Source organism: Anolis carolinensis, chromosome 1 (genome assembly GCF_035594765.1).
Source record: "Anolis carolinensis isolate JA03-04 chromosome 1, rAnoCar3.1.pri, whole genome shotgun sequence".
Taxonomy (NCBI): domain Eukaryota; kingdom Metazoa; phylum Chordata; class Lepidosauria; order Squamata; family Dactyloidae; genus Anolis; species Anolis carolinensis.
The window spans coordinates 56,796,349-56,811,803 of NC_085841.1; the positions used below are offsets into that span (position 1 = coordinate 56,796,349).

The 15,455-nt window shown below is 40.8% G+C and overlaps 1 protein-coding gene across 15 annotated transcripts in view; it reads right to left on the reverse strand.

Annotated features, from left to right (window-relative positions):
- Positions 1-15,455, reverse strand: part of sdccag8 (SHH signaling and ciliogenesis regulator SDCCAG8) — a 135,372-nt gene that overhangs the window by 10,903 nt on the left and 109,014 nt on the right. For 10 of the 15 annotated variants that reach the window (XM_062974833.1, XM_062974903.1, XM_062974902.1 and 7 more), the window contains one exon: positions 896-1,022. The exons of 2 other annotated variants lie outside the window; for them this stretch is intronic. In XM_062974833.1, coding sequence (XP_062830903.1) covers positions 896-1,022 — 127 coding nt within the window. Of the gene's footprint in view, positions 1-889; positions 1,023-15,455 lie in introns of those variants that run through there. 3 more of the 15 variants (XR_010004131.1, XM_016996142.2, XM_008117442.3) reach the window with 2 other exon arrangements.

The window sequence follows — 15,455 nt, forward strand, 5'->3', positions numbered from 1 at the left end:
TAGCCTTTTAATCTGAGGTTTCTAATCTAATGTCAGCGTCTGCAATGCTTGCTAAATGGAGTGTCCCACCCACCAATCTCTCCCTGTCCCCGCCCCCCACCATGACATCCCAATCCAGATAGGACGTATTAACAAAACAATGCCCCGTCTCCCCGAAATTGCAGAGCATGAAAGGAATTTTCACATTTTACATTAAAACTATGAAGAAGCCCTTTCACTGTTAAGACAATTGTACTACGTCACTGCAATAGAGGTGAATACAATTTTTTGCTGGTGTGGAAGAGGCCAAAGACAGCAATTCAGTGCTTGATGGGAAAACATAGTCATAAGGTAAAGGTAAAGGTTTTCCCCTGACGTTAAGTCCAGTCATGTCTGACTCTGGGGGTTGGTGCTCATCTCCATTTCTAAGCATTTATTGTATTTTTAATGGTGCTATGTTATGTTGTTTTATATTTTGTTATATTGTATTGCTCTGGGCATGGCCCCATGTTAGCCGCCCCGAGTCCCCATTGGGGAGATGGTGGCGGGGTATAAATAAAGTTTGATTATTATTATTATTATTATAAGCCGAAGAGCCGGCGTTGTCCGTAGACACCATATTAATATAGGATTAATGGACTATACCTTTCAGTCTGATGTCAGATATATGAGTTGGATTGTCAAAAATACTAATCATGGGGGGGGGGGGGCTTTGAGAACATAGAGACTTGTAAGGGATTGGAAATCGTGGAGGAATTTAAGAGAGTCCAGACTGACAATTGTTTAAAGATAACAAATGTGAGTTCATGGGTATCCCAAAAACCATCAGAATATTAAACCGTATTGTACCAACATACTCATAGCCAAATATTATTCTCTGGTCTCCCTTAATTTTAAACCTTGTTTTGAGTGCTACCTGAGTCCGCAGGAAGTCCACTTCTTCCTTAAGTGCCTGCCTTTCCTTATAGAGGTTGTTCTGCTTGTTGAGCAGCTCCACCAACTGTTGGGCAGTGGTCTGGCAATGCTTGTCAAGCTGCTGTAATCTGGATAAAACACAGGAGAAGATGTTTTGGTTATTCTGAAAATTTAAACTAAAGCTTTACTGAGCAGATATGCAGGTATTTGTCTTTGTGTAGCCTGTTTCCCTTACATATAGAGGTGCCTTCAAATCTTTTGACTTTTAAATTAAATGCTTTATCTGGAATGACACTCACAAATTACTCTTGTCATCAGATATTAAACTATTCCTCAATGCGCTATTAAGTAATGTGTTTGTATTTCTACACATTTACATATCATGTAAGTTTTAGTAGTCGTAGATACCAATATATTAGTAATACCGTGTCTATTAGCTATCAGTAATAACATGTTTATGGATGGCTATTACAAAAAAAAGTCATGCAAATTTTACATTTATAGGATTTAGGTTAGCAGAGACCCTTCTTAGTTTAATAAAGTGAGTTTCTTGTTCCAAACTCATATCCAGGGGATTTCTTATTATTATCCCAGTCAGATGAAAATTATAGGATTAGACCTAAAGATGCCCCTCCACATGTGGTGTCTTCGGCTCATACAGGGCTGATCTCATGTTAGAAAATGATACAAATGAAGCAGAAATAAATTCAACAAGGCTGTTGTGTATCTGCCTAGCAAACAGTCAGTATAAGCAACTATTTTTCTTCCACTTCTTTAACAATCACACTTGTCTTGTTTATGTACATGAGTACATATGTCAGCATTTTAAAAGTGTAGGTTTGATGGTCCTTCCCAATTTATTGATTAATGTGAAGTGTATCAGCTCACATGGATGATTTTTTTCATGTAAAGCCTATTCTTTTCATTCAGAGCTTTTCAGGCAAACTAAAAACCAAACAAGAATCATGTGAGCATCTTGCTTTTTACTAAATTTAGACCACAACTTCATAAACAAATTTCCAAAAGCAACATTTAAATAATCCAATTAACTAACTAACCAAATCCATCTCACTACTGACAAGACTCTCAGTCAGGATTTCACAAACTGAAGGCTTATTGTTTTTCAAGGATTTTTCAAAGATGGTCAGGGGACTGGAGAAATACCTTCTCAAGATAATTCAAGGGAATTTTCATATTACATATTAGGGAACTCTGTGAAGGCAAAACAACAACAACAACAACAACAACAACAACAACAACAGTATTCCAGAGGACAGACAGAAGGAGCAAGACATCAAATAATGTGAGAATAGGAAAATTAATATGATATCGGAATTGACCAATAAAACGGAAAAAATAAAGAAGCAGCTGGGAAGATTGACTCATGGTTTCTGAAGTCTCTGTACTAATGGAGAGAGAAGATGGTTTTGAACAAAAGATATATATTATTTAATAGGAACTACTGAAAGCATTTGGCTAAAAATTACAGGAAAGGAAGTAACAGTGATATCTCCATGGGGATTTCCTAGAGATCTTGAAGACAGACTGAAGATCTGGACGATGCTTTCTTAGAACAGATTACTAAATACTCATAAAAGAAAAATACAGCAATAATGGGAGATATCAATGATTGTGATATCTGTTGAAGTCAAACTCTGACAATAATATAAAGTCCAGCAAACTCCTCATCTAGAAGGGAAAAAGCGAAAATGGATTGACTGTCTTGTACTTGATTCTCATCAACTGGGAAGAGCTGATCTATGAAGCAGAAATGGTGGAAACACTGGATAGAAGTAATCACTTCCTTTGGGAATTCATTATATGGAGAGAAATAAAATACAATTATAGTCAGATATGTACTTCGTTGATGTTGTTGAGGTTTTCTTGGCAAGATTTGTTGAGGGGGGTGCCTATGCCTTCCTCTGAGACTGAGAATGTATGACTTGCCCAAAGTCACCCAGTAGGTCTCCATGGCTAAGGAGGGATTTGAACCCAGATATCAAGTCCATCACTGAAGCCATCACACCATGCTGGCTCTCCTGTGTACTCTATACTTTTCAAGAATAACTGATTAGAATAAGTGTTAAGGAAATATTGTGTGGGATCCCATGTTGAAAAATATCAGAACATTTATTTATTTATTTCAATTATTTATATCCTGCCCTTCTCACCCGAGGGGACACAGGGCAGCTTACAAGAAAAGAGGAATAATGATTGATGAGAGTTTCTTTCACATGAAATATTGATAGCACCACTGCAGACAATTGTAAAGAGAAAGAAAACCAAGCTGCATGCATTAAGGGTGTTAAAATAGTTCCAGGATCAGATAGTTCCAAGATCAGAGATTTTTTAAAGCTTTTGACAGATTCCATATGATATTCTTGCACAAAGTTCACAAAACGTAGGGTAGATACTACTATTAGACAAATGTAGTCTACCACTGTTCATCAAATTCCACCCAGCAGACTACTCTTGTTCCACGTAGGTACGTATAACTTAAGAATGATCCCTGTTCTCCCCCTCCCCCAGTACAATATCCACTAGTTTCTCCAGCTGCAGATATGCTAGAGGAAAGAGTAGGTATGTATGTACATATATGTAGAGAGGCAGGAAAGAATTACCTATATTGATTTAGAATGTTTGTCAATAATAAACCTGTTGATTAGAACCCTATAATGGCAGAAATCCACAAAAGGTGTTATCACATGCAAAGGCCAGTGACATACAACTGGCCCTAAATAGGGGTTGCCAAGTGTATTTCCAGATAATAATAATAATAATAATAATAATAATAATAATAATAATAATAATAATGCGGGGTTTTCTGGCATTGTATATTTCTGCCTCTTCTGTGACTGTTCACTTGTATTTTGATTCCATAGCCCACTTGTCAATGGATGTCCAGAATCAGCAGCATCCACCTTTTTATCCTGGGCGATGACCGAGCCGGTATAGACTTCGTTTTGGTTTGATTCTCCATAATGCTAATGGGTTAGGTGCTCTTAGTTCTACTCCTCAGCTGAGACCTCTCTGGCTTGGCTGGACCTGCCGGTAGTTACACTACTGCCAGCACAGCTCTCAGTCATCATTGGAGTAGTTAAGCCCCCACACCACGGCAAGGTGGCATCTACGGGGGGGGGGGGGGGCAGAATATGTAAAACAAAGTGAAGAACCTGCTTTGATTAAAGTCAAAAATCAGAAACTCCTCAAAGCACAGCAGACAAAAAAACAGTATAAGAAAACTGCACTACAAACTAGAGCTGACAGCTGGCACAACAAAACATTGCATGGAAAGTTCCTTGACAAAATTGAAGGAAAAGCTGATAAGGAGAAGACCTGGCTATGGCTCACAAATGGGACACTGAAGAAGGAGGCAGAAGGCCTGATCCTTGCAGCCCAGGAGCAAGCCAACAGAACAAATGCAATTAAGGCCAAGATTGAAAAATCGGCTGATGACCCAAAATGCAGACTGTGCAAGGAAGCTGACGAAACCATTGATCATATGCTCAGCTGCTGTAAGAAAATCGCTATGTGGGCAGTTGAGAAAGCCTTCCTGGCTGCCTGCAAAGCCACGGAGTAGGCATTAATGGCGGCTCTAGCCCGTTCTCGGTCAGATACGCCACGAGTTTTCTGCTAAACGCACTCTAGTCTCCTTCTCGAGCGTTTCATCACTGCCAGCTCCTCCGAGAACCAGGGAGCTGAAGTGACTCTTCGCGACAAGAGAGGACGTTTGGGAGCGTTCGTGTCAATTGCCCTGGACATCTTGCTATTACAGCAATCTACTAAGGCATCGACAGGATCATCAGCACCCAAGACAGGAGAATCCCCAAGAGATCTCAGGAATCCATCTGGATCCATCAGTCTCCTGGGGCGGACCATCTTAATGGGTCCCCCACCCCTGCATAGGTTTGGGGACACGGTAAGTCTTAAACTGATCAGGTGGTGGTCGGACCATGACAATGGAAGAATGTTTTGCTCTTCCACTCCAACCTCACCATCCGTCACAACGAAAACCAGGTCGAGCATGTGACCAGCTTGATGGGTGGGACCAGATATCACTTGGGACAGCCCCATGGTCGTCATGGCAACCATGAAATCTTAAGCTGCACCTGTTAAGGTGGACTCAGCATAAATGTTACGGTCCCCCAGCACTACCTGTCGCTGGGAGACCAACGCCACAACAGAGATCACCTCTGCTAGCTCGGGCAGGGAGACTGCAGTGTCGCAGAGTGGACGGTACACTAGCAGAATCCCCAGACTGTCCCTGGCACCCACCCTAAGATGTACACACTCAGAACCTGTTGATTGCGGGACGGTGCACCTGACCAGGGGGGTGGACTGCCGAAAGACCCCACCTCCTCGCCCCCCAGATCTGGCCTGCTGTTGCACCCTGAAACCCGGAGGACACAGCTGGGGGAGATTTACCCCACCCAGCTCATCCAACCAGGTCTCAGTGATGCAAGCCAGGTCCACTGCTTCATCCACAATCAGATCCTGGATGATAGCTGATTTACCATTGACGGACCTGGCATTAAACAGCAGTATCCTCAATCCAAGGGGACTGTCATGGGTGCTATCACACCTAGCCTTCTCCAGGGTCACAAACACTCTGTTGTGCTTCTCCCTGGGATGATGGGGCCCACTCTTCCTCCTTCCCCACATGACCTCAATGGTCTCCCCCCGCTGGCTCTGGACCCCCCCCCCCTCGGGCAACAGGCAGAATGGATATAGAATTGGGGGGTCCTAGTCAGCTCTCTGTGACCAGGGAGCTACTCAGGATGTTATCATGAGTAGCATCTGAGGATAAGTCCTGCGAGGACTGAAGGAGAGAGCAATCAGGGGAAGTAGACTGGCTAAACAAAAGCAGTGTCTGTGGGTGGGAATTGGAAGTAGATTGGGAGGGGGCTGCGGTTGAACTGGGGAATGCTAAGCAAGTTCTTGGGAGAGATGGGGACCTGATTCGATAGTTTTGGGTGCTGTCCATTCTGGATCTAGCTGTATCATAAGAAGGCAGTTCAAAGCCTGCCATCAAAGGACGAGTTGTAGGATCCAGAAACACCTTCCTGATATTGATGTCCCAAGAGTTCAGTAAAGATTTTCATGTCCAAGGCTCCTCAATTAATAAATTGTCCTCAAAGGTGACAACGAGGCATGTAGAGCAGTCCCAAGCTTGGAAGTCCCTGCATAGCCAGGAAATGGTCTTGATTCTGACTACATTTGGGCTCATAGATAGCATCTGAGACAGGGACTTCTGGACAGCTCTCCTAGAAGTCCATCTGCCCCTATTCAAACATGAGTCTATTATTTCAAACGCCAACTTTTCTGGTTGAAGTAGATATTCTTGGTGGCACACTGGATCCGATATACAGAAATCATACTCAGGTGTTCCCTTAGTAATTGTCCCTTGTAAACCCATATCCACTTCCCTATACCCAGCCCTCCCTTCCCCCTTTTGGAGATGTAGAAGCTCTCTCTCATTATACCACTTGGGAAAGAGCCCTCGGTGGTATAATTACTTAAACCCTTGGGAAGAATATATAAAAGTACTAGGACAAGTTATGATGTTTTAAAAATGCTAGTTGACATTTTATATATAGCATACCTAGCCATAAAACATGAATACACACAATCACCATCAATATGCAAGAAATAACAAAAACAAATGCAAGTTGTTTCGGGTTGTTGGGGAACTCCTTCAGCCACCTGTGGTGGAGGAGACTTTTGATGACCCAGCAACTCGGTGTCGCGATTTCGCACACCATTTTGCAGACAAAGTCGCTCAGATACGCCTTGAGCTCGACTCCAATTCCACCACAGTGCCAGGGGAGGTGATTGAGGCATCTGCTTGTCCAATTTTGTGGGATTCTTTTAGGCTTGTTCTTCCTGAGACCGTGGTGGAGGTCCTTGGGGCTGTGAGGGCAACCACATCGGTTCTGGACCCTTGCCCGTCTTGGCTAATTAAATCGGCCAGGGAGGGGCTGGTTGATTGGTTTGTGTTGATCATTAATGCATCATTGGAGCAGGGGGTTTTTCCATCTTACCTGAAACAAGCTGTGGTTCGTCCACTCCTTAAAAAGGTTTCCCTTGACTCCACGGTGCTGAACAATTTCAGACCAATCTCCAACCTCCCTTTCTTGGGTAAGGTGCTGGAGTGGGTGGTTGCCTCCCAGCTCCAGGGCTTTCTAGATGACATCAACTACCTAGATCAGTCACAGTCTGGTTTCAGGCCTGGTCACGGCACCGAGACAGCCTTGGTCGCCTTGGTGGATGACCTCCGTAGAGAGCTGGACAGGGGGAGTGTGACCCTGTTGGTTCTCTTGGACATCTCAGCGGCTTTCGATACCATCGATCATGGTATCCTTCTGGGACGACTCTCTGGGATGGGTCTTGGGGGCACGGTTTTGTCGTGGCTCCGATCCTTCCTGGAGGGTCGATCCCAGATGGTGAAGCTGGGAGACGCCTGCTCGGACCCCTGGCCTTTGAGCTGTGGGGTCCCGCAAGGCTCTATTCTGTCTCCCATGCTTTTTAACATCTACATGAAACCGCTGGGAGAGGTCATCCGGAGTTGGGTGTCACCTCTATGCAGATGACGCACAACTCTACTACTCCTTTCCACCTAATTCCAAGGAGGCCTCTCGGGTGCTGGACGAGTGCCTGGCCGCTGTGTCCATCTGGATGAGGAGGAACAAGCTGAAGATCAATCCCGACAAGACAGAGGTCCTCCTGGTCGATCGTAATCCTGACCGGGGTATAGGGTGGCAACCTGTGCTGGACGGGGTTACACTCCCCCTGAAGCCACAGGTCCGCAGTCTGGGAGTCCTCTTGGATTCATCGCTTACGCTTGAGGCTCAGGCATTGGCGGTGTCTGGCCGGGGTGGTCCATGCCTTGGTCACCTCCAGACTGGACTACTGTAATGCGCTCTACGTGGGGCTGCCCTTGAAAATGGCTCGGAAGTTCCAACTGGTCCAACGAGCGGCAGCCAGGATGTTAACTGGGGCTCCTTACAGAGAGAGGTCAACCCTCCTGTTCAAGGAGCTCCACTGGCTGCCATTTATTTTCCGAGCCCAATTTAAGGTGCAGGTGCTTACCTACAAAGCCCTGAACGGTTTGGGACCATCCTACCTCCATGACCGCATCTCCATCTACGAACCCACGCGTTCACTTCGGTCATCTGGAGAGGCCCTGCTTGTGATCCCGTCTGCGTCGCAAGCGCGGTTGGTGGGGACACGAGACAGGGCCTTCTCCGTGGTGGCCCCCCAACTCTGGAACACCCTCCCCAAGGATCTCAGACAGGCCCCTACACTGGCAGTCTTCAGAAAGAACTTGAAGACCTGGCTGTTCCAATGTGCCTTCCCAGATTAATAGGAAATCTCCAACACCAAGTCCCATAAGCACTTTATTAGAACTAAGATTGTATATCGCACTCTGCACTTGCCCTAGAAGCCTTATATATCACCTGTCACATCAGCACTTTTAATCTTGTACCCATTACTCTGGCCCGGCCCAGTTTTATTGTGTTTTAGCATATTGTTTATTGCTTGTTGTTTATACTGTTTTAATTGTTTTTAATTTGCCTTTTGTTTTGTATTGTTATATTGTGTGTTGAGGCCTTGGCCTTTGTAAGCCGCATCGAGTCCTTCGGGAGATGCTAGCGGGGTACAAATAAAGTTTAACAATAATAATAATAATAATAATAATAATAATTAAAGCAATGTAGCCTGATGTCCTTCACAATTCTGCACTTTCCCAGATCTGCATCAAATGAACCTGGGAGAACAGCAGCTGTGTGGCAAATGCAACAACTTGCCCTCCTCTCCCATTCAAGTACTTGCAAAACTCCCAACCTTAAAGAGGTAGTTGACACAGCTGGGGAAACCAGATGCTTTTCCATCTTTATTTGCACAGCTGGGCAAAAGGATAACTGGGATGTAAACAAGAAGAGTCTAGGCTGTTATTAAGTTCTATTATGCCTTCCTTTAGAAAGAGCTTTACCATTCTTACTAATATAAAGTTCACGTCTGTTTCTTTTTTTTCTCCCAGAGTTAATTTCATTTTATTCTACAAGTAAGTCCCTTTTGTTAAAATAATAAGTAACCCCAAAAGCTGACTCAGTGAAGGTAGTTCAAAATATATGAAAAAGATTCTGTCTCTCTCCAATTTGCAATAAATATATAAAATGAGGCAAGGCGTGATGTGCCAAGACCAGAAGATACCAAACTATTACATTAAATGTCATTCCAGGACCATCAGATTACGTATGCAGCGGATTTCTACGGTACTCTGCAGAGCTGAATGTGCCATAGTAGTGAGATTGAATTACAACAACTGGCAGCAGCTAAATCACCAAATCCAATAGCCACGCTGCACTTACTGGCACACATCGTAATTAGGTTTTAATATAAGTAATCTGATAACTACTCCTGGCTGGCCGGAGCTGAACTGTCAGGACGGAGCGCTTTGTTGTTTAGCCGGTCTTCCCATAGACGATCGCAGCCTCCCTCCTGACCCTTGTCAAAGAACCCCATCTGCTGGTTACCAGGGTAACTGAAGGAGACCAATTGAGCCGAACAGAAATGCTGCACTCAGAATAAAGTATGCGGCCAAAGGAATGCTGCAAAAAGGCAAGATCAACAGAGAAAAAGAGAGACAACACTTTTGATAGTATTTGAAAAACTATTATGTTTGAAAAATATGACTTTCCCCTTCTTATTTTTTCAGGCTCATTGCTAAGGGCAGCTGGTAATCCCTTCCTAAAGGGGTCTCTCATGGGCCCTGCATACCCTCCAACATTCAACAGATAAAAGGATGTGTGGCCAAACAGTATCAGAATGTGGTTCAAGATGTCAGAAGTTATTAATGCGGAAAAACACACAAAGCTTGGAAGTGCTTTAGCTCTACTACTGGGTTAACTCAATCCCCATCTACACATACTATATAATGCAGTTTGCAATTACATTCTGTGGTCAATGGAGTCATATAATGCAGTTTAATGCACTTAAACTGCACTATACGAGTCTACAATGACCATATAATGTAATTTCAGACTGTATTATATGGCAGTGTAGATGCGATCACAGTGCAAACTACTTTTGCACTTTGAATTCAGTTCTGCACTTCAACTTCAGTTTTCACCAACCAAAGTTTTCACCACATGAAACAATGGCTTCAAACTACAGGAAAGGAGATTCCACCTGCACATTAGGAAGAACTTCCTCACAGTGAGAGCTGTTCAGCAGTGGAACTCCCTGCCTGGGAGTGTGGTGGAGGCTCCTTCTTTGAAGGCTTTTAAGCAGAGGCTAAATGACCATATGTTAGGGGTGCTTTGAATGCGATTTCCTGCTTCTTGGCAGGGGGTTGGACTGGATGGCCCATGAGATCTCTTCCAACTCTATGATTCTATGATTCTAAGTAAGCTAAGGTTGTAAGTGGAAAGTGGGAAAGGTAAGAATGGTAATTATGATGTGCTTTTCTTTACTTCAGAACACTATGATCTGAATAAATGTATTTTACTACTGACTGAATCTGGTGAATAAAGTAATACCCTCTACTGAATGTTTAAAATATTAGGATATAGTTTGGTTGAGAAAACCTATCTATATATTTACAGAGGTACAAAGAATGTCCAGCATTACTAGATTACATTTCAGTAAATAGTTTTTCAACATGAAATTGTAGACCTGAATCTATTTTTTATCTCCATCTCTCCTCTCATCCCCTAAATATATTAGGATTCTTATTTAATTTTATATAGTCTATTTAATAAGCAGGGGAGGCAGGGAGAGTGCATTTTTTTAATTTCCTGCATGGACAGGTGAAAATTGAAGCATGGCACACACAAGAAGAGCCCTGTTACTGCAAACAAAGTATCCCACCTATTTTAGCAGTCTGTTTCCAGACAGATGCTTCCAAAAAAACTCACAAGCACAGCTCAAAATCAGCAGGCGTCCGTTAATTGCTAATATTCAGAAACTACCTCTGAAAACAGAGAAACTATTGGCTAATTGGCAGTTATAAACAGACCGGTCCTCTATGGATTGGTTCCAAGGTTCCCTTCCTCTGAATGAGAGACTCTTTATGGAAAAAAGGAAACTTTGGATACAGCCACAATTTCTTCATGAAATGTCCTTTTAAGGGTCTTTATAATATGTACTGTGTTCTGCTGAATATAATACAGTTTCCTGACCACAAAAGGAACATCCTCAATTATTAAGTTTTATTTAGGTGCATTTGTTTAAATACAGGTAAATGCGACTTAAATTTTGTTCTTGTTAACTGCTGTCTTGTTTACGTTATAGTAAAACCAACTTTGCCCCAACTTTGCCTTCCCACTCACCAACAGCCCTGCTCTGAATTTGAAGACTCAGGGCTCTGGCTTTCTTGATTTAGTCTATCCATCTGAAATGGGGTCTTCTTCTTTTCCTACTGCTCTCTACTTTACCAAGCATAGTTGTCTTTTTCAGTATGTCATGTCTTTAGTAAAAGTCTCAGTTTACTCATCATCTAGATTCAATCCATCATATGTATGTATGTATGTATGTAATTCATACATGCTCCTTCAAAAATGCAAAACAAACTTAATGATGTAAGCCCATGTATTCTTATATTCTTATAATGAATAAGTTCTTGGGCAAATACAAATACTCAAAAGCAGACAACCATGGTATCTTCCCTCATTGGTCACCATATGTTTGCATTACCCTGTGCTGGTTTATGAAGTATGGCAGGGTGGCTGTACGTCCAAAAAAAAACAAAAACCTCACAGTGATATTGTATAGTAATGTGGTTAGACAAAACCCAATTTCCCTCTTTCAAGGACCTTTTGTACTTATGAACTGGAAGCATGTTTTCTGTTACAGCAGTTTAAACTGTTTCATATTGCTTTTGTGAACTGTGATAGAATCAAGAGCCAGCATGGAAACGTACCTGAATTTAGCAACCCACAATATTCTGAAACAGTGGTGCCCAATGGAGTCGGTTTCTGCCAGCCTGTGTCCTTCCTGTCCTGTAGGGAAGGCCAGGGCCAACAACAGACTTTGGACACTACCTGGTGAACTTTGATTTCGAGGCCCATAGTATCTCTATTTATATACTTGTTTATCAAAGAAGAGAAAGGAGTATTCTTACTGCATATGTGAATGGAGGACAGAGAAAGTCTGAGCTCTGAAAACTGGAAGGAAATAATGTTCAACAAGAAGGGGAAAGGAGTGGAAGGTACAGTTACTATACATAATTGTGACAATTCTATTAACCTCCCCTTTATACCCATTACCTCACCTACACTGTTAGCTTTCATTTAAAAAGAGAGCAACTGTGTGAGTCAAAACATAAAATTGCTATTTTGCCCAAATGCTTTGCAAGAAACAAACCTGTTATTTCATTTCAGTGATTAGGATCCTGTTTGTGTTCTATACATTACTCTGCATTTTCTCCTCAGTGGTGGGGAGGAAAGCAGACAAAAATTGTTGGCTTTGCCACCACCAATACTTTATTTCCTTCATGACCACAATGTTTGCAGGTTTTTTGGCTCCTGCAGCCTAGCCTATTGCCACTGAACAAAATGTATGGCTCACTAACACAGTGATCAGTTGGTCATTATACAATTAAAAATCTAAAAAGGCCGCTAACAATTAGCATTTTAAAACTATTTTAGAATTCAACGAATATCAGGTCAGATCAGCACTTTGTGTGTGTGTGTGTGCTGTATTAATGACTGAATCTGCTGTTTCACACAAAAACAGCTCATATTTTAGTTTTGAAAAATCTTATACACCTGATCTGTGAACTGATCATCATTTTTTATTCAGAAGTATAATAACTGCTTAAATAATGTCAACTACATACAGATTACTGTATGACCTTTAAAAATCTTTACAATTATTTTTGTTTTACAAATGGAGAACTGACCTTGAGATAATCATTACATTAAAGGGTTCCAAGACAATTTGTACTACTACTACTACTACTACTACTACTAATAATAATAATAATAATAATAATAATAACTTTATTTATATTCCACCCTATCTCCACAATACCATAGTTGTATGACCTTTAAAAGTCTTTACAATTATTCTTGTTTTACAAATGGAGACGTGACTTTGAGATAATCATTACATTAAAGGGTTCCAAGACAATTTGAACTACCAATAATAATAATAATAATAATAATAAAACTTTATTTATATTTCACCCTGTTTCCCCAATAGCATAGTTGGTATTTTATAGATAGTTAAGTGTCTAATATATATAGAGTCACAAATACTTTTACCTAACAAATAAAGGAGGAAAAGCCTCTCATAAAATATGTACTTATTTTATTTCATTTGCATAATTCCTTTCTCCTGGAGTGAAACCGAAGTGACTAACATAAAGAATCAATTAAAAACATAACAATGTTATTTGTTTTAAAATACCACTCAAAATTATTACATTAACAGTATAAAATAATTTAAAGGGATTATAAATAAATAAATAAAGCACATACCACAATAAAAAACCTCTCTGCTTATAAATTAAAAGTCTTGTTAATTGTAGTGAATGGAAGCAGGAATATTAAACCTTTACAAGCTTTACTTTACTTGATATAGACAATATACATGTATCAGTGTCCTGTGCTTACAATTCTCTCACTTCTGGGTAATGCCTAAGTTTATGTTTCTCACCATGAAGAATATGCATGATATGCTTATTACACCTACCTCCTAGAATATACAATCCGAGACAGAGACATACAAAGCACTCTATCATGCAAGTTTATATCTGCTTTTCATTACAATAGAATCATCTTTTTTTTGCCATTGAACGTATTTTCCTCCTGCATTAATTTTCCCCTTCTGCTCTTTTTAAAAACTGAATAACTCCCAAAATTATTATGAAGTGTCTGCATTAGAGGGCAGATTGCGCAAATCATAAATGAACAGGATGCTTTCAAGTCTTCTTCAAGAACAGACATCTTAAAGCTACAGGATGGATTCTAAGTAATTCTCCTGATTTAACAAGTGAAAAACATTCAAAATGAAAAATAATTGATTTCTCTTCTTTTTTAATATAGTTAGTGAGCAACAAACGGTGTTACAGAAACTGATAAACACTTCCTAAATTTCTTAAAATGCCTGATGACTTTTAGGACCTATCTGACACTTTGCACATGCCAGCAAAAGCCAAGCAGGGAATTCTTTTCATTCCGTGCAGCACACTCAAACACCACATGCGCTGTCTGCTGTGTGTCACTTCTTATGAAGCTCATGCTGAGAGTCTCTTTTTAAAGGCAAAATGCTTGTGAAGAAAAGAGTTCAGACTGGGAAGCTTGCACCGGACAATTTGAATAATTTGGGCTGATGTACAATATAGTGTTTATTTAGTAGTTTCACATTAAACATCATTAAGAATTCAAGTACATCAGAGCTGCAGAGGAAAACAAGGAGCTTGCTGTAGATAGTAAAGGTATCTTTACTTACACATATCTTACTTTACTTACTTATGACAGAAGCACCCAGAGAAAAGCCTGTTGTACATTAAAACTACAATGAGACCAATGACCATTCACATTTCACCTCTTTGCCGTTGTTGCATTTTGAACAAATTTTATTTCTGGACAGTCTTTAAACAGCCAGCTATGTAGAGGAGCGCTCTAAAAATCCAACTTAGAAATTACTCAAGAATGGCTGACTGAGATGACTTAGTACAAATGGGCTGTTGTTGCCATATTGTCCTTGTTTAAACAAGTATGGTATGCCACTCAGGATCCTCAAACTTTTAGTGGAAACAAAGAAGTTATAAATGCTTTCTAACAGGGAGTCAGAGTTGTGGAGTTGGCAGAAATGTATTAACTCCAACCCCAAAACATAGATTATAACTATATATGGTAAACATATCAATTTCAAAAGGTATTAAACACTTAATTTGCTAAATATTTACTTTTACAGGAAGTTAGAAAAGGGTTCTTATTATGAAATTAAAAGCAAGTAATATATTTTATAGTCCATCCATGTAAATAGCATGATGATTTATGTAGTGATTATAAAATGACTTGGACGGCAGTTTTACAACTGTAGATTCATTGTAACAAATTAATATTAATTAATTAAGAGTTAACATAGTGGTTTAGTATTGGACTAGAATATGAGTTTGATTTCCCACTTAAGGCCCTTCCACATAGCCATCTAACCCAGAATATCAAGGCAGAAAATCCCACAATATCCGCTTTGAACTGGGTTATCTGAGTCCACACTGTTATATATTCCAGTTCAAAGTGGATAATATGGGATTTTATTTAGCTGTGTGGAAGGGGCCTTAGACATGGAAACTTCCTGGGTGTCTTAGGGCTAGTCACACTCTCTCAGCCTTGGAGGAAGGCAACAGTAAATCCGCTTTGAACAAATTCTACCAAGACAGGGTCACCACAAGTCAGAAACAATTAATATACATTTCCATTTATGAAGGACTCAAGGTGGACTCAAGGTAGAAAAATAGAGGGGTCAAAGATCTGGCATATTAACTCTATAGTCCTGCTTCCTATCTATATACTGAATGTTTCTGAAAGGTGATTCAAAGCTGGCTG